Source organism: Ambystoma mexicanum, chromosome 11 (genome assembly GCF_040938575.1).
Source record: "Ambystoma mexicanum isolate Mex_15411 chromosome 11, UKY_AmexF1_1, whole genome shotgun sequence".
NCBI classification, from domain to species: domain Eukaryota; kingdom Metazoa; phylum Chordata; class Amphibia; order Caudata; family Ambystomatidae; genus Ambystoma; species Ambystoma mexicanum.
The window spans coordinates 738,805,309-738,824,982 of NC_090934.1; the positions used below are offsets into that span (position 1 = coordinate 738,805,309).

Here is a 19,674-nt window from a genome sequence, read left to right on the forward strand (position 1 = left end):
AATCTGTAATTTTGGACGACATTTTGATCAACCTATCAAAGACCAATTGAAGAAACAGGTATCTGGAAATAACAATTCAACAAATATAAGCATCGTTACATCACGTTCTGAGACTGAATCTTCTGACCCGGAAGTAAGACTTAATTTTTGGGAGGAACTCAAATTGTTACATATGGAAAGCAAATTAGGAATGCAAGACAAGAGGACCGAGACCCGGCAGAGTAAAAAGGGAGGAAAAAAATACAAGACGGGGTAGATGGTGCACTAGAGGTAACTTCCCAAAATCAGATTACACGCTATGGCAAGGGTCAGAGAGCAAGAGGGAAGGTTCGTCCAATGAAGAATACAAACTGAAAATATTGCATCTTGGAAAGAGTTATCTCTCCTATTGAAAAATCTGTTCTTGAGTTGGGGTTATCTTTTTCAACCACTCACAGTTATGATTTTACTACTACTCATATTGGTTTGTTTAAATTCATTAGAAAGTTACAATTGAAGAAATGTTTCCTAACTAGACAACTTCAGCACTATTTGATTAACACGCTGAGTATGAAACTATCAAACCTTTACCTGTTAAATATATTTCTACTCTAATATGTCTTGATGTTTTATAAAACATGAATTGAGAAAGTGGCATTGACTTAGATGGACAGAATATAATCATTCGATTTGGCATATCTACTGATTTGATTACGGGAAGTAATTTGAGGATCAAATCTAAATTCTGTCCTAATTTATCAAAGAACAAAATGTATGTTTTCAATGAACTTGTTATTAAAGATCTGACAAATTATCCAGTATGAGTAAACACAAAAAGCAGAATCTCTATAGACAACAACGACATGCCATTGGAAGAAGCGAATAACCAATTACAAGACTCTGCTTGTTTAAAACTGTGGATGCAGAAGTTTTAATACAAGCTAAGGAGATTTATGATGAAATGTTGGAACTATGTATAACCAAAATTGTATTCGATTGGGAAGATGTTTTATTTGTAAAGTGTCAACACCCTCTTAACTCAATTCTGTATTTGTTTCCTAAGGTGCACAAAAGTATTCTCAATCCTCCTGGGAGACCTATCATCTCATACAATAATTCACTCTTTTTTTCAACCTTTTGTACTAAGTTTGAATTCCTACAATCAAGATGCATCTATTAGAGAAATTGCAAAGTTTAATATGGGAAGATAGTTACATCTTGTTTTCTCTAGATGTGGTATCTTTATATACCAGTATTATTCATGCTAATGGTATTGAAGCCTGGTAATATTATTTCAATTCTCATTCCATAATCATCAAACAGCGAAATTACATATTGATTACCATGTTACAGTTTTGACTTGAACACAGCATTTTTATGGTTGAAGGAAACCATTACAGGTAGAAACAAGAAACGCTAAGGGTTCTTTGATGGTTCTCACATATGAGGAATGGAGTGGGCACCACCTGATGATTCAAAGCATACTCTAATCAATAGTGCCAATGGTTTGACGCAATACAATTGCGTCAAAGATGACGCAATTGTAAGAGGAGCACTACCAAATACCCAGTGGCTTGCACGGTCAAAAGAACTGGCACCAGTGAATTATAGCAGGGTAGCTATAATGTGGTGTGCTCACGTATAGTATGTTAAGCAGAATAATCAAAGTTTTAAATAAGTAAATTTAACGTGTAGAAAAAACATTCATGACCATATTTGACAAAATTCAATGTGTTTTAATAAAAAATCATTAAAATGCAAAATAGAAACGGGGAAAAGGGCCAATGCATTTCAGCTCATACAGATCCTTCTTCGGGGCCAATCGGTTTCTAAGTGAAAACAATACCCATCTCAGCACGATTCTGTAAAACACGCACAAAAACAGAATAGACGAAATGTGCATGCAGTGCTAAAAGCAGGTGAAAGCAGCTATGGTGGTAGTCAAGGGGATGAGGACACTGGGAGTGTCAATCTTCCTGTGACTAGCGTGCAACAAGCATGGTGCTCCAAGCAATAGTGTGCCGCGACAGGTTCCTACATAAATTAACTTGTATATGGGATGGTGAGAGGAAACAACAGGATGGTTGGTTAAACATAATTACTTGGAACATATTGTAGTTTGGTATTGCTTTATTGATGATTTATATCTGATCTGGAATGGTCCAATGCATCTTTCGATAGAGTACCTTAAGATTTTAAATAATAATTAATTGAATTTGCAATTGACATGTACCACCAATTCAGACTTAAAGAGCTGATATCTTTTTATGTGATTTTTCAAATTAGAGAGAATCAATTGATCATCTCATAATATAGGAAACTGTGATGAATCCTGAGGAGTCATCACTGATTTCTCGCCAAGCATCACCTCCGATGTGGCCAGGGGACATCAGCCGCTACCTTATCCTGACACTAGGGGTGGTACAATGAGGGAGGATCACGTGGGAGGAGACAGCTATCAGGGGAAGGTGATGACCCCAGCAGGAGGGATGCAGTATTCTTCCCTTCCTAGAGAAGAAGACCTCATAATTCCTAAATTCTTGATGGCTTGTTGTCACCATACAAATTCCTCCCCTTGTAAAATATAGAAACCCCTTCCTCTAAATCACTCTAGAGTCTAGACAGAAGTCCATTCATACCTCATACACACATAACACACACGTAATATCTCCTGTCTCTAATGTTTTTCTAAATGAAAGCCCTAAAAAATATCATTGTTGGAATCCTAGAAATTCTATGGACTCCAACTCCCATAAAGCCTCAAATACTGAGACGAGGAAGAGGAAAAAGGAGTTGGTGCAGATTGAAAGAAACACCAAGTTGAATATGCAGACTAGTTGTTTTGTGGATCTCGAGTGCATGGGATATTTAAAGATGGTATCCACACTCTAGAGAAAAGCAGAGCCAGAGAGGAAGGCAGAGCGAGAGATCGAGAACGAATCCCTTCCAAGACATCAGCTCTCCATTGTGAGCTTAACGGCATGACTCAAGGCCAGTAGAGATGCTGCAGGCACTGTGGGAGGCACATTGGAGCACCAGGAGCAGCAGCACAGCTACCGAAGATACGGTTGTGCCGAGAAGCAGCAGCCTTTGGTCACAGTCGCAGAGAGAAGCCTGCGGGAAAGCACAGAGCTGCTGGGAACACTGAAGGAATGTCTGAAGGGCAAGTGATATGATATGATATTTTATTTATATTGCGCCAATATACAAGTGTTTCAAGGCATGAGTGAGGCCTTCAAAGAGAGGAAGCTTCATCTCAGCAACGTGCCATGGGGCAGGAACGCTGAAAGACACCAGCACGTCTACCAAGAGCTATTGGGGACCCCGGGGCATACTGACAGGCACTTAGGCAAATAAGAATATTTGGATAATGACCAAGTACAAAGACAGAACCTGAACAAGTCCCATGTATGAGATTTCAATGTGGGGAAAGTTGGAACAAGTGTTACCCCAAGCAAACAAACACTAATGAAAATATTAAACAGCAGAACTTGAACAAATCCCCATGTATGATATATCAATTTTGGGAAAGTTGGAACAAGTAGTACCTCAAGTCAATGAAGTGGAAGCACGGTGAAGTAATACAACTGTACTGTATTAGAGGACAGTGAAATGAGCACATCAGGCAGTGAACATTTGGGGAGTGGGGGCGGGATAACTGGCAGGAGAGTATACTAGGGAATCTGCAAGCCACAGAAAGAAAGGGATTCCTGGCAGGGGAGTATTCCAGGCAATCCACCCAAAATATATGGAAGTATAAGACACTGTGGCAAGATACCTGGCAGAGGATTATACCAGGGGAACAAAGGAGTTGATGCAAGGAAGCCCTTGCAATCAAAACATCAGGCACTTTTGAAGTTAAACAAGAACTTTAAAATTGTAGTAAGATACCTAGCAGGGGAGTTTAACATGGAATATGAAGAACCTTCTAGAAGATTCCTGGCAGGGGCGTTTACCAGGAGGTCCACTAAAGTCACAGAAAGAAACGTATTTACCTTGCAAAACACATGGTAGAAATGTATACCAGAGACTCTAGGAAAGCAGGCATGTAAGGGTGTGAAGTTAAACAAATACCTTTTCATGGTGAGACCAAAATACCTGGCATAGGGTTATACCCAAAGACCTTCAGAGCTCACAGGAGGATTCCTGATAGACAAGCGACTCAGGTGATCTGTCAAGATACCAAAGAGGTTAAAGAGAACCTTATATGGAGCATCTCATTGAATCAGAAATGTTTTTGTGAACTCACTGCTAAGAAAATCTAGGAAGATCTAAATGATATGGGACATATTGTTTGCACAGGAACTTTCTTAGCGTGGTATAAAGAACCAAAGGAATGATTGTTTGAAAGAGACACTTTTGCCATCCTTAAGAATCTGTTTGAAAGAAACACTTTTGCCATCCTTAAGAAACTGTTGTATGAAAGAGACACCTGTGCCATACTTGAGGAACTATTGTTTGGAAAATACACTTTTGCCATCCTTAAGATATTGTTGTCTGAAAGAGACTGCTTTTGCCATCCTAAATATCCAAGCAAAGGGAATCACCATATGGATGCAATGGTTTCTCCTTTGAAAAGACTGTTTCTGTTGAATGTATCTACTTGCTTTAATTGTGAACACCTTTTGCCAAACATAACTGAGAGACATTTCCTTGCACCCTTAGTTGTTAATTTCTATTGTGAGGGTCAGATTAGTATGTTTTGGACACAAGGGCAATTGATATGTTTTTGATGACTGGATACAGACTGATCTTTAGTTTTAGTTTCCTAGGTAGGGACACTCTCTTCAGGATAGGGATAGAAAGGCCTTTAGCCAATCCTTTTATTTTAATAAAGATGTCTGATAATGAAAATATTACAACTTTCTGTCCGCTTCTCATTTCTGACCCCTCACAAAACCCACTACTTCTATTTTACATGCTAAAAGCCGACACCTCAAAACTTTTGAGTAACAGTATTCCTTTGGGTGAATTTCTGCATACTAAAAGAAATTGCTCCCAAAGACACTTTGTTGAAGAAGTGAAAACTATTGGAACACGCTTCTTAGGTAGAGGTTATTCGTTACACACTGTTGACAATTCCTTTGTCAAAGACAATTCCAAAATTATTGGTGATTTACTAAAGAGAAAACCAAAAAGCAATGACTTACAAAAATCTGTAAGGTTCATAACCACATTTAATTGTCAAACTGATGATATTCGGAAGCTATTAGCCAGACATTGGGATATTCTCTGGACTGACAGAGATCTCTGTGAAGTTTGAAAAGATTATCCTCTGGTAACTTTCTTTAAAGCACCTGCTTTGAAATAACTAATATCTCCTAGCCTGTTACAACATGACAACCAGGATAGGAATTAGCTGTTGAACCGTAAACGATCCAATGTTTTTTTTTTATAAATGCAACAATTCCAAAATGTGTGATTTAGCTGTTCAGGCAAACCAGTTTAGCTATATATAGTTTAGCTATATTTAGGTTTGGTTAAAAAAATGAAATTACTTGTTTAACGACATATATGATATATGTCATGTCTTGACCTTGTGGTCTTACTTTTATAGGATCTACTATATGTTGATTAAACATTTGTATATTGCGCCATTACACAGCAATCAAAAACAAGGATACAAATGATCCATTAACTATACAATTTTCCAGTGGTCAAAGTGAATGGGGACAGTCAGGATCGGCATTCCACTACTTTTATTTTTTTACTATTAATGGATCCACTACTTTTTGCAACCATTTTCAACATTCAGCAACTGCTTTGTGAAGTTAAAGCACTCTTCTCCACTCTACCACACAAAAGTTGTTACAGCTAAAGTGAAATCTGTTTCAACACAATTGCCTGTCAACCAGCATGGCTGCAAGACTTGAAAAATGTGTAGCATGTTGATCTCTTCCTGCCGACTCTGCCCCCCAATGGGGTCACATTTCCATCGCTTTTTTTGGTACACATCTACCACTGCAATTTTCTGAACGACACAACAGTGATCCTTCACAGATGACATTCTGTGGCATTGCACATGTTCCAGAGCACACCAGCAAAAGAAATGGAACTGTGAAATTGCACCAATTGGAATTGAGATTGATAGCAGAATTTGAAACTCTGAAACCCCACGGCCATAATTCTGATGAAGAATTGTATGCATTTTTAGTTTGCATTTTTGTTAATTCCTCCTTACTTGCTATGCGTTCTCTTGAGTGCTGTGGAACTTGTCTGTTTTCAACAATTGTTCACGCTTGGATGAACAGCGCTGGCGAGCACCCACCTGAATGTGTTATATTTATATACATAATTTATGTCAGTAGACTAGTCAATGTTCCTATTTCATGTTCGATCACAATGCTCCTCCACCCCACCCACCTATTCCCATCCAGCATATTATCACACATGTTAAGGCCATCCTACAGAGGAAATGCCTGTATTCTGTCTTATGTTCTACTAAAAAAATGCAAATAAAAATAAAATACCATTTGTACATCATTGCAGGTGTAATTGTAAATCATGGAGGTGGGGTGAAGACACTGTAGTTGTGAGAGGCTGGAAGAGGAGGGGACTCCTTGGGTTTACCAACTCTGTGTGTTCCTTACAAGCAGTATGGTTGTCAATAACTGATTTTCTGATCTTAGTAACCCTGTTGATAAAATAAGTGATGTGCTTGAGTATGAATGTTACCTTTAGTAACTGTACATTGGTAATTTGGTGACCTTGCAACACGTGGAACTGCAAGAAAAGGATGAGCGGTAGGTGAAATGGGATAGATGGAGAAGCATCCACAAATGCTGTAGTGTTGATGCTTGCAAGCCGGAAGTACCTGAGTCCAGGGACCGATTTGACTTTAAGTGGGTAGTGGCTGAAAGATCTTGAGCTTGTGTTTTAATTGCAAGAGAGTGCCTAAAGTCGATCATTCGAAGGCGATGATGCGACAAGCTACTAGTGCTATCACACTGTATGAGTGCTAGGGGAGTGAGTAGTGGTATTGCTCAGTGTGGTGTGTTTGTAGGCAGTTGTTATATATGCAACCATTGATTGGGTGAATAGTGCAAGGTGGCAAAGGATGGAGATGGGAGTCGGCTGAGGGGAAGAGGATTGATTGAGAAAGAAAGTATATTTTAGTTAAAAACTACAGGCCTGGTGTTGTTGGACTGTTTGGTTATCAACTCTGTTAACAATTGTCCTTGCTGTTCAGTTCAAAGGACATGGAGAGGCCAACCCAAATAAGTCGATCTCCTGTACTTTTTGGCTGGCACGTTGTGTGCCGGCCCATTTCATATTTCAGAGAATGTCAGTCTGATTGTACTTAGAGGTCTTAGGAAGATTGACACAATGGAGTCCAATCTTCAATAGTCCATGGCTGATGAGTACATTTGTGGCATCTGCCTGTGACTTTAGTCAAGCCAAGTTCAGCCTGATTGATGCTACTGATAGTGGACATCTATTGTTCAAGGATTTTGTGCAGTTCATGTACTGGTGTGTGACATGTCCTCTGCCTGGAACTGGCAGTATCAAGGGAAGTGCAGTACAATGTTCATAGGGAAGTAATTCTCTGTGCACCCTTCCTTGATCCCTGCACCAGGGCAAAGGACAGTCACATGCCACAGCCCTATGGACCTACTCCCCAAGGAAGAAAGTGTAAAGCGCTCTCTGGCAAGTCCCCAAACCATCCATGGGACACATACACCCAGCCTAGTCTCAACATTTACCCCCTGCCCCAGGATTTCCGGCAGGTTTGGGAGGTTTGCGGTACAGGCCCACATGGCCTGCTCAATTCGCACATTCTATGAAGCCCACATATCCTAACCTCTCAATCCAAACCCATAACTAGATGGGAACAAATTCACTACTGAACAGTGCATGTGCTGGAGAAGCCAGAGAGTTGTATCTCCCTTACACAGCCCTCAGCCCTGCCACCATAGCGAGGATCAAATCCGAGATGAACACGAGTTCTCTTAAAGGTTTAGTTAATCCCCTTGTAAACCAGCCAGTAACAGGTGATCAGAAAGAGACCAGCCAATTCCAGGACAGCCCAAAATTAATCACGCAGGTACAGACCCTCACCCAGTGTCCCGCCCAAGGGGAATGATCTCCATATATAAGCTCAGGCTCCCTGCCAGTCTGTGGTGGTGTCCGTAGAGGGAAGACTGATGCTCTTGGGAGGGAAAAGCTTTTGGAAGTCTGGAGGAAGGACTGAAGCTGATGAGAGAAGATATTTGTGATTAGATGGAGGAAGTTGGAGAAAACGATGTGTACATGAGGGTGAGAGGAGAAGAGAGTTTTGCAAGACCACAGGGGGAGAATGAACTGGAAGGAGAATTTGTGAGGCCAAAGATGAAGTAAGAGGAAAGAGAGTTTGTAAGGCCAGAGAGGAACAGTTGGACCATGGACTGAAACAGATGATTTTGAAGGCAGAGTATACCTAGAGGAGGAGGTTGAGAATAGAATTAGACTGGAGGCATATAGCATTACAATTAGAAGGTTGGGACTGGAGTGTTAACTGGAGGAACAGTGTAACAAGAGGAGTAATTTTAGACAAGGCAGGAGATTGGAGGGACAGCATACCAACTGGAATAGGTTAGGAATAGAGGGGTCAGAGGTGGAGAACATGACATGGAGAAGGTTAGGAGTAAAGAGGAAGTTGGATGCAGAGCACAGACATAGGGGAAAGTTGGGAATTGAGAGGTTAGTGGTGGAGAATATTAGGTGGAGTAGATTAGGAATATTGGGACCACTGGTGCTGAAGAATATCAGATGGAGATGGAATGTAGGAAGGGGGTTACTGGAGTGAGAGAAAAGGCTGGAATAAGACAGGAGCCTGACAAATAAAGTGATTAGAGAGGAGAGGAAGGAGTAAGAGAGAGAGTGGGTGGAGAGAGTTACCAAAGAAAGTAGAGTGAGCACGGATTAGAGTGGTGAGAAGGGGCACCAGAGGGAAGGTTTTAGCCAGATAGAAAAAGTAAGTTCAGACGGGCTTTGATCAGTACATTAGAACAGGCTAATAAAGTAGATGGGGCAAGTGAAAAGGGAAGACCTTGGCTGCAGTCCTCCTCTGTGGCTTGACCAACCAACTTCTAGGAGTTCGCCTCCACATTAAGGCTAACATACCAGAGCTGGACACCCTGTGATTCAAGAAGTTCCACTTATACATTTGCATCCTTGAAATGATGCAGAAGAGCCTACAGGCCGGGACTGGGCCTGATTGGGGTATACTGAAAAGGTGCAAACCACTCTAAAACCCTAGACACAGACTTTTGATTTGGTTTTTGGACTTTTCCGTTTGTGCACAGCTTCTCAACAGGGTATGATGACCGCTTGAAATCCTGAAATATGTTAGAGGCTGTAACCTTTTTATGGGAGTGGGAGTTGGAGAGAGAGAAAGAGAGCGAGAGCGAGGGGGAGAGAGAGAGAACTGAGAGACTGTCTCTTAGAGCCTTACCATGAAAGAGGACAACTCTGAAGGAAGAAACCTCAGGAGTTAAGTTGGTCTGCAACCACTATCGTTATTACGTTGTCCCATCCTGTACAAGACCCCTAAATAAAATTATTTTTCATTTGTGCTCCTGTTTTGTCTGCTACTTATCTCATTGTCGCTACATGACATGATGTCAGTTAAATCACTAGTTTGAAGGATATTGTTATGGTGAGGTGCATTTTATCTGTGCACAGACAGTTCGGGATAGAATTCCAGAGTTTGGCAGAAGAGTGAACGAAGTTCCTCTGTGGTGTTTCTGACTGAAGCTTAACACCATTACTAGGGCTGTTTTGCTAGATCGAGGAGCTCCCGAAGATTTGTAGTGGATGAATTCCTTTGTGGTGGATTCTGGGCCCCTGCCATGGCAGATGTGTTGGGCAATGTTTATCATTTTGAAGTGAATCCTCTGTTTGATCGGGATTGTGTGGAGTCAGGTGATGTGTCTGTGTCTTTGGAGTCTCAGAAGATGTCTACTTGCCACATTTTGGACTCTATGTATCCTGTTCAGTAGGCAGTCCGAAAGCTAAAGGAAGAGGCTTTTGGCATCATCTAGTCTTGTAAGTCAATGTAATAAGTGTCATGCTTTTGTATGTGAAGTTAACATTTAGCGTAATACATTGTATTGTTCAGAGCTGAACGAAGCAGCTCTTTACAAAGCCTTTAACATGGGGTCCAAGTGGGAGGGTGCTGTCCATCATATTTCTGAGATTTCTTACCATTGTCATAGGCAGGAGGCAAGATCCCATTTGTCCATGCCAGGGCAAAGGTATTGGGATTGGTGGCCTAAAGCCACAAATCAGGAGCTCAGTTTTGTTTGGGTTAAATTGTAGTCTCTTTTTCATCATCAAGGAGTAAATGTGTGTGAGGCATTTAGCAAAAACCAGTGCCTTTGATGAAGAGGTGTTTGTGGCTTGTAGATGATATATGTATAATCAGCGCAGTTGAAGCAAGTGAGCCTGAGTAATTTATAAGTTACAGGAACAGGGTCATGTAGATGTTAAGAAGGAGAGATGGCTGACTGGGTCCCCCGGGTATGCCTAATGTTGGTATCTGGTGCCATGACCTAAAGGTGGCTATATATGTTATTTTGGTCCGGTTATAGTGTAAATCAGCTCCTTCTAAAACAGTGTCCTCTGCACTCTGTAGCAGGATCTCGTTGATCAAAGTATCAAAGGCAGTGATGTCGAGAAGGACACGTGAGCATCTATGTGCACATTTCGAGGATTTTTGTTGTGAATGGCGTGTTGGAGATTAGTTGGTAGCTTGCTGGGCCTTTGGAATTGGCAATGTCTTTTTTGTAGGAGACGCTTGAACTCGGCTGTTTTGAAAGTATGAAGGGAGACACCCTGTTTGACGGCAGTTTAAGGAAAGTTTGGACGGGAGGTGCTAGTGTGGGATGCTTCATTATTCGTTTTAAAGGCTGAGGCGCATGCACTACTGCTTTGTTGCTAATATGGTTAGGAAATCCTGGATTCAGAACAAACAACAGGCTGTCAGTGATGGAGTAGGTGGTTTGCTCTGATGTTTCCATTGCTGGGATTTCTGGCACTGGTCCTTTTTTAGCCTACGTAGTCCTAGATTTGTCAGATTCTGTCGCTCAAGGGTGTTGCATTGGAGCATCAGAAGTATTGAGAAGATTTTGGTGATATGTTACTTGCTTAATAGATTTTGAACTCTCGGATAGTTTTGAAAACATATTTTCGGCAATGTTGCAGAGTCTACAGTCACTATAATTAATGAGCCTTTTTTGCTTTGATCATTTGTGCTCTGTATTTTTTACAGCCCTCACTTGTAAGCCACTTTTTCTGTTGGAAGGTTTTTTTGCAGTGGTCACTTGTAAGCCACTTTTTCTGTTGGAAGGTTTTTTTGCAGTGGTCACTTGTAAGCCACTTTGTCTGTTAGAAGGTTTTTTTGCGGCAGTCACTAGTAAGCCACTTTGTCTGTTGGAAGGTATTTTTCACAGCGGTCACTTGTAAGCCACATTGTCTGTTAGAAGTTTTTTTTGCAGCGGTCACTTGTAAGCCACTTTGTTGGAAGGTATTTTTCACAGCGGTCACTTGTAAGCCACGTTGTCTGTTAGAAGCTTTTTTGCAGCGTTCACTTGTAAGCCACTTTGTCTGTTGGGTGGTTTTTTGCAGTTGTCACTTGTAAGCCACTTTGTCTGTTGGGTGGTTTTTTGCAGTTGTCACTTGTAAGCCACTTTGTCTGTTGGTTTTTGCAGTGGTCACTTGTAAGCCACTTTGTCTGTTAGAAGGTATTTTTGCAGCGGTCACTTGTAACCCACTTTGAGAAGGTTTTTTTGCAGCGGTCACTTGTAAGCCACTTTGTCTGCTGGAAGGTATTTGTTGCATTAGTCACTTGTAAGCCAGTTTGTTAATTTTTTTTTTTTTGCAGCGGTCACCTGTAAAGCCACTTTGCCTGTTAGACAGTATTTTTTGCAGTGGTCACTTGTAAGCCACTTTGTCTGCTGGAAGGTATTTGTTGCATTAGTCACTTGTAAGCCAGTTTGTTAATTTTTTTTTTTTTGCAGCGGTCACCTGTAAAGCCACTTTGCCTGTTAGACAGTATTTTTTGCAGTGGTCACTTGTAAGCCACTTTGTCTGCTGGAAGGTATTTGTTGCATTAGTCACTTGTAAGCCAGTTTGTTAATTTTTTTTTTTTTGCAGCGGTCACCTGTAAAGCCACTTTGCCTGTTAGACAGTATTTTTTGCAGTGGTCACTTGTAAGCCACTTTGTCTGTTGGAAGGTATTTTCGCAGCGGTCACTTGTAAGCCACTTTGTCTGTTAGAAGGTATTTTTGGCAGCGGTCACTTGTAAGCCACTTTGTCTGTTGGAAGGTATTTTTTATCTCTAGGTTTGCTCGAGAATCCGGTTTTCTTTTTGAGGTCATTAAGTTTAAGGTGAACCATTAGACAGTATGTTGAGAAAGTATGAAAGGCTACTGTGTGGCCAAAGTGTTGAGTTCATGTTCATCCAATATCCATGTATTCGATCACAGGCTGGGGACGGAGGCTTGGCGTTTTTTCAAGGCTCATGTCCAGATTGATTTTCTTCCATAACCTGATTGATGCTGGGGCGATAGCGGGGGGAGAAGGGAGGAGCCTTCGTCGTATTTGGTATTGGTAGTGAAATACTGGTGCACTTCAGTAAACCTTCATCTTGTACTGCGGGCAAGGTGGTGGTATTCCTGTAATCTGGTGGGGCAGTGCAGTCACAGTCATTATCAAGTGCTAATCTGGGTAAAACACCTCCCTCAGCTGTAACATTGCCCTTTGTGTTTCTTTCTGCTAATTACCCCTCCATTCATTTTTATGAGCAGTGCTCTCGGGATGCAGAATGCTGCAAGGATGAGCTGTGCGTCTGGGGTTTCTGCACAAATGGAGTCCTTCAGGGAGGCAATGGGACCATTTGCGAAAGACAGGAGAACTGCAGCCCTGGGCTCTGCTGTGCCGTTCAATCAGGTAGGCTTTTTTTTTACTATTTGAAATACTCTGTTTTAAGAATGCCTGTGTGGCAGTTTTCCTTCTACACATGATAATAATCTGAATGAAAGAACGCATAACAGCATCGCTTGTTGGCCTTGGAAACTGCATGGGTCGTAAGATAAGTGACTTCTTCTGAAAGCGGTTACTCTCACTAATTAAGTCAACGGGAGAAATGGAAATAGACGAATAGGCGGGGCATCTCCTTTTGCTGGCAGGCAAGCTATTAACCAAATTGTCTGTACAAAAAGAAACGACAAGAATATTAACCACGTTTCTATAAATGGATGGAAATAGCAATGCTTATGGCCAAATCTGCTCGCACAGCCACCCACAGGTAAAGCATTTAGAGAACACAGGTCCCAGAGAACAGAGTACATACAGAATAATGTACCTTTAACTGTACAACATAAGGTCATTAAACGTTGCTAAGGGCTTCTGGGACATAAGAGGCATCAGTGCTTTATATAGGCAGAGAACTCCGGGTCACTTTTATCTTCATAATGTACTTCTAAAAAGGGCCTTCTATTCTATATCATCAAAACAAAGAATAGTAGACAAATAAACCCGTCTTTTCAAAATAGCGAAAGGAATGTCCCTGTAAAGGTTTAGAGGAACCAGCTATTTACATCATACCCAATATCTGACCCGTTTTAGATGCAGGTTTGGGCTTTTGCGTGGGAATAGCCTCCGATCAGGGATGGGCCTCGAACCAGGGAGGGCCATCAAGCAAGGAGTGCCAATGGTTCTTGGATGAGGTGCATGAATGGAAAGGTTCTCTTTATCTGGGTAGAGCAGTGAAAACGTTTCTCGACAACAATGTGATCATGTCTCTGAAAGATCAATGTATTGAAATCAGCTAGTTCCATCCATAAAAGCTGAAAAATAAATTATTCTGAATTGGAAATACATTTATTATATCACAGCAATTATATGTAAGCATTAAAACCCATCACTGTGGGCTTGACCAATATTTATGTGCCCATAAACTCAATTTATGGGCCCAAAGTGAGGATGACAAGGAGAGGTTAGGACACAACTTCAAGAATTGTGGGTGGCAGTGGGCTTCACAACTGGTAGGGCTGGCCACGGGGCTAGTTTTTAGGCTTCGAAACTCGTTTGGCAAAAAACAAGAGGCAAAGTGAGGAAAGTCTACTCAAGATTATCTCTGAGCAACTGCTTTACATTCGGCTAGCAAAAGTGGTGCCTCTGATAGCCCTGGTTGCAGATAATGCTTAAGATGATGATGGTGGATACAGATATTGAAAGCAGGAAACCCAATGTAAACTCCATGTGGAAGGTCTAAGGAGGAAGAGCGGGAGGCATTCATTTTGGCAACTGCCACACCGATAGCCATCAGAAGCCATGGCCATACAAGTAATTATTGTCTGAAAGGCCTGAATCCCTATTGACTATCAGTTTTCCAATGTTCCACTCAATGTGCTAATTAAGCTTTATAAACCAGGACCGAGTGCTGTACCAGTAGTTGTGGGCCCTGAACGCCTGAGCATATCGAGGGTTTTTATTGGGGGGTTAAGGGTCCTTAAAGCTTGGTATGGTGCAAGGGTGGGATTCATCAGAAAGAGAGAATATAAAAGGCCATTAGAGCATGAATGGGTGATGCAAGAAATGCCTTAACATACCTACATAACAGACCTGTTAGTGTTCTCTACTTCCTAGGAGTAATGCCCATATAATATGGGTAACATAAAAATCCAAACACACAACAAAGTCCAGTTATATCACCCTTACTTATATGATCGCAAGCTAGAGACTTTGCTATTCTTGCCCTCCAACATCCACTAAATATCCCTCATGCAGTGACTTGCCCTAGCATGTGCTGATGCAGCGCGTGTCTAGGGTTAGGGGATAGATAAAGAAATTGGCCTTAAGCTCTTAGAAGGCCAATATCTAGAATTTGTTCATTGGCGCAGCTGATAATGAATACCAAAATCATACTAAAATCCAGATTAGCCAGAATTGGAGCACAGAAGGGAGTCAAACCAATCTTGTGTCTCCCCACTCATCTGCTCACTGTGAATTAAAAACAAAAAACTTTTTTCACCAAGATGTCTAGTTGCTAATTAGACATTCCATATATCTGTGGTCAACAGGTTTCAGTGGGTTTATTGATGTATTTTCTCCCACTTTCTTTAGGACCCAGTGCACATTGCTACTTCCTTTGCCACTCGTCAATGGTAGGCTTCACAGAGTTAAACTCCCACACCTTCACCCTCATGGTGTACCATTTGACTGATGTCTCCTTTGGGTGTAGCTGATAATCACCTCATTTGTAGTTATTTAATTCACCATCACTGTAGTTTCATCCTGTTCCTCGGGGGTGAAGCGAGTGGAGGCAGTCTCTAAATCTGCTGCTTGACTAATCTGCAGCTGCTATCTCATTCTATTGTATGTGAGCATTTAATCTCATTGACCAACACTGCATACATCTAGTGGATACAAAGTTACCTCCAGGCTACATTTAAGGGTGAGTGCTGCTGTGGCATAACATTATTACCCTTGGTGCACAGTAAATGTACTTTACTGTGCATCAAGGTTAAAGCAAAAATCATAGGTGTTATTGTGTGGCAAGACTGTCCTATATTAGTAGTTTATTTAGTTTATTATTTATAGGGCGCGCCATACCCTGGGGCATCAGGGCGCACAGGACAAGAATATGCTCAGCTTAGTTACAAGTACATAATAAGTAATAACAGTGCAAGGGTATCATACAATGTACATTATATAGTAGGCATATATATACACGGCCGGAACTAGGTCCAGAGCCAACACAGTTTAACAGGTGTGAATATACTATCGGGAGTATACACATTAGTAATATATACATTAGTAATATACATACAATATATAGTATACAATAATATATACAGCAGTAATATACAGGTATCATTCCAGTGACATTCCAGTGCAGAAGGAAGTTGAATTAGATAGTCTGGAATAGGGGTGCCAGTGGAGCTTCAGTTAGTTTACCAATGGAAACAGTCAGGGCAGGGAAGTTAGTTAGGCGTCATTTACTCTCAGCCAATTGATCAAGTTCTGCCTGAATTTCGCAAAGGGCTGGGGTTCTCTGATGCCAAGGGGTAGTGAGTTCCACAGCTGTGCTGCCTTGACTGGGAAGCTCTGTCCTCCTATAGTCGCGAGTTTAAATCGCGGGACTTGTAGGCAGTTAGCATTTGCTGTTCTTGTGGGTCTGGTCGAGGTTCTAGGGTGTAGCCTATCCTTAAGGTATGGTGGTGCTTTGTTGTAGAGGCACTTGTGGGTGAGGGAGGCAATTTTGAGTTGAATTTTATCCTGTGTGAATAGCCATTTATGTTGTCTTCTTACCGAGGATATATGCTCCTTTCTGCTAATCTTGAGAGCTGCTCTCAGGGCATTATTCTGGAGGACCTGGATTTTATGAATAGTCTGTTTATTTGCCCCAATGTATAGTCCATTGCAATAATCCAATTTGGAAAGTATGAGGGCTCTGGCAAGCGTGATGCAGCTGTCTGTAGAAAGGAATTGTTTGCTCGCTCTGATGAGTTTGCATGTGTATGCGGTAGCTGAGGCTAGGGAATTAACTTGTTTAGCAAAGTTCAAGGTGGCATCTAGGTAAAAGCCTAGGGTCTTCACTTCCTTAGCTACTTTTATGTTGTTCCAATCGATGATGAAATTGGCATAATCCGGGCTGAGTTTGGTTATGTATGTCGGGGTGCCTAGGATAATGAGTTCAGTTTTGTCATCGTTCAGGCATAGGCCGTGTGTGGCCATCCATGCCTGAACGATGCTGTAGACTTTATTCACTAAGGCCAGATCCCTGACGTAGTCACCTGAAAGCGGGAGGAGGATCTGGGTATCGTCTGCGTAATTAGTGTAGGCAATACCCAGATGATCCATTTCGTCAAAGAGTGGCTTTGTGAATACATTGTAGAGGGTGGGTGACACACAGGATCCCTGAGGTACCCCACATGTTATGGGGATCGGGTCTGCTGAGGCTGAGGGAGAAAAGACTCTCATAGTTCTGTTACTCAGGAAAGACTTGATCCATATTATGGCCTCTTTGGAGAAGTGGGCTGCGGAGTCTAGGTGGCTACATAATACTGTATGGTCGACTAAATCAAAGGCCGCTGAGAGGTCTAGCAGTAGGAGAAGGGCTGCTTGGCCGTTGTCTCTACATTGATCTATTTGGGCCTTGAGATCGATTAGGGCTGTCTCAGTCCCATGCTGTGGGCGGAATCCGGATTGTCGTGTTCCAAGTAAAAGGTTAGATTCAAGGAAGTTTTGTATTTGCATGTATGCCACTTTGTCTAAGATTTTTAGAAGAAAGGGCACGGTCGTGATGGGCCTGAAGTTGGTAGGAATGGCCGGGTCAAGGGTTTGCTTCTTTAGGAGTGGCAGTACCCAGGACTCCTTTAGGTTATTTGGTACAGTGCCTGTGGTAAAGGATGAGTTGATGAGTTTGGTTATGAATGGCGATAATTCTCTCGCAGCATCCTTGATTAGTTGGGCAGGGCATTGATCACCTTTACAGTTGGATGGTTTAAGTCCCAAGATAACTTTTTCTACCTCAATGGTCGATACCTTAGCGAAGCAGAAACGAAATTCTTGTTTAGGTTTAGGTTTTAACGGTGGAACTATAGTCTGTGGGATATGAGGTGTAAGAGAAGCTTTTTTGAGGGCAATTTTAGTTTGTAGATTGGCTACTTTGTTGGTGAGGGCCGACTGTATGCTGGAGCACCAATTTTTATCCTGGGTGCAGTATTCTTGGGGGGCAATAGGAGTTTCTAGTTCTTTAAGGATGCTGAACAATTCTCTGACACTAGATTTAGATTGTGATATTCTGGTGTTGTACGTTTCCTGTTTGGCTAGTAAGATGTCTTTCTTATATTGGGAAGATGCCTTAGCTAGGTTGAGTTTGTTTTTGGCTGAGGGAGAGAGTCTCCAGGTGGTTTCAAGATTTCTTTTGTTTAGCCTGAGCTTTTTTAGGTGAGGAGTGAACCATGAGTTGAGATGTTTCATCGGTTTACTATTACGTAGCTTGAGCGGAGCTATGTGGTCAAGGGCTGTGTTGATAGTTTCATTAAATTGTTTGACTAGCACATTTGGATCCGTGTCCGCTGGGAGCGAGTTCAGATGTGGTAGTATGATGGGCAGCAATTTTTCCACCGTCATAAGTTTTTTGTTCCTCGTGGGCATGGGAGGGGCAAGTGGGGACTGAGTCGTGGCCGAGTTCGTAGCTACTGTGAATAGTAATAGATGGTGGTCAGTCCAGATCTGGGGTACAGTCTCTGTGATGGTTACTCCACAGTTATGTTCCGCTATCCAGTCTAGGATGCGGCCTTTGTCATGAGTGGGAAGGGAGACTTTCTGGGAGAAACCCAGTTCTTCAAGGATCAAAGCTGTAGCTGTGGACTGGATATCCTAGGTTGAAGTCGCCTAGCACTATTGTTTGGGAGGTGCTTTTTAGGTTGTTGGATATGGTTGTAGATAGATCCTCAGCGAAGGTTCCAGTAGGACCTGGAGGGCTATAGATAAGGATGAGGTTCAGTGTTTGGGAGTTAGCGGTGGCAATTTTGACCGCAAGGCATTCGCAAGATTCCGAAATAGGGGTTGTGGTAATTCTCATGTCCAGACTAAGCTTGGTTATGAAAGCTAGGCCCCCACCTCGAGAGGTGTGTCTGTCTGCTCGTAAGATGGTATGATTGTCTGGAACTGCTAATGATAGGGCAGGGCCTGCTGCATCATGAAGCCACGATTCTGAGATAGCCAGGAAATCGAGGTTGTCTGCGAGAATTATGTCTGAAATCTCTGTTGCATGCGCTACTAGTGACCTAGCGTTAATGAGCGCACCTTTGAGCTGATGTTTGTGACTTTCAGGTATGGGGTTCGTGGTACTGAAACTCGCAGTGGTGATAGATTTGGAGCAGTTTTGTGTGAGTTTTTTGAGATTGCTATCTTTATTAGTATATTCTATAATTGGCTTCGACAGTAGGTGTTTTTTTTTGTGGAGATTGAGTTGTTCAATTTTCTTGGCTGGTAATTTGTGCAATTTAGGTAGGCGTGCGCGAAGTTTAAAGTTTCTGTCTGTGGTACTACAAGGCATTTGTAAGATAGTATCTTCCTGATATTGGTTCATTATAGGTCCTATGATTTGTTGTGATATCGGCATGGTGTGGTATGGGAGGTGGGTAGGGAGTGGCCTGGTGCTGTGGGACAGTATGCTAACTTTAGTAGCTAGGCTAAGTGATAATGCTACTAATATGATGGAGGAGGTGATGAGGCGGGGTAGCTTAGCTATCCTACGGTTGGCAGCAATAGTTTGTTTCACTAGATTTAGGGAGTACATGCTAACTGGATAAAAGTGAGCGGCCTGGATGCGACAAACAAGCCAGGTGCGGTTTGGAATTCAGGTACATGTAAGAATGCTTAGTGCCGTTAAGCTAGGAGCGTCTGACTGGCTAGGTAAAAAATTGAGATATTTTAGTGTATTTCAAGATAGCTAGGTATAGGCGGGCTAACTGAGGCTAACAGACATTGATACGTTTTAAGGTGGCAGGATGTAGATAGACTAGGTGGCATTTCACAGTATACAGCAGTCTGAGTGCCCCTAGAATCAAATATGCAGGATATAACGTAGCTAGATTCAAATATCAGGCATATCAGTGAATGCAGTGTAGAATATAGCGCAGCTAGATTCAAATGTCAGGCATATCAGTGATTGCAGTGTAAAATACAGCGCAGCTA

General features: G+C 41.9%; 1 protein-coding gene across 1 annotated transcript in view; it reads left to right on the top strand.

The window, feature by feature from the left end:
* DKK3 (dickkopf WNT signaling pathway inhibitor 3) overlaps nucleotides 1-19,674 on the top strand; it is a 400,000-nt gene that overhangs the window by 305,616 nt on the left and 74,710 nt on the right. The window contains exon 6 of the mRNA XM_069623641.1: nucleotides 12,768-12,909. Within this exon, the coding sequence (XP_069479742.1) occupies nucleotides 12,768-12,909 (142 nt within the window). The remainder of the gene's footprint in view (nucleotides 1-12,767; nucleotides 12,910-19,674) is intronic.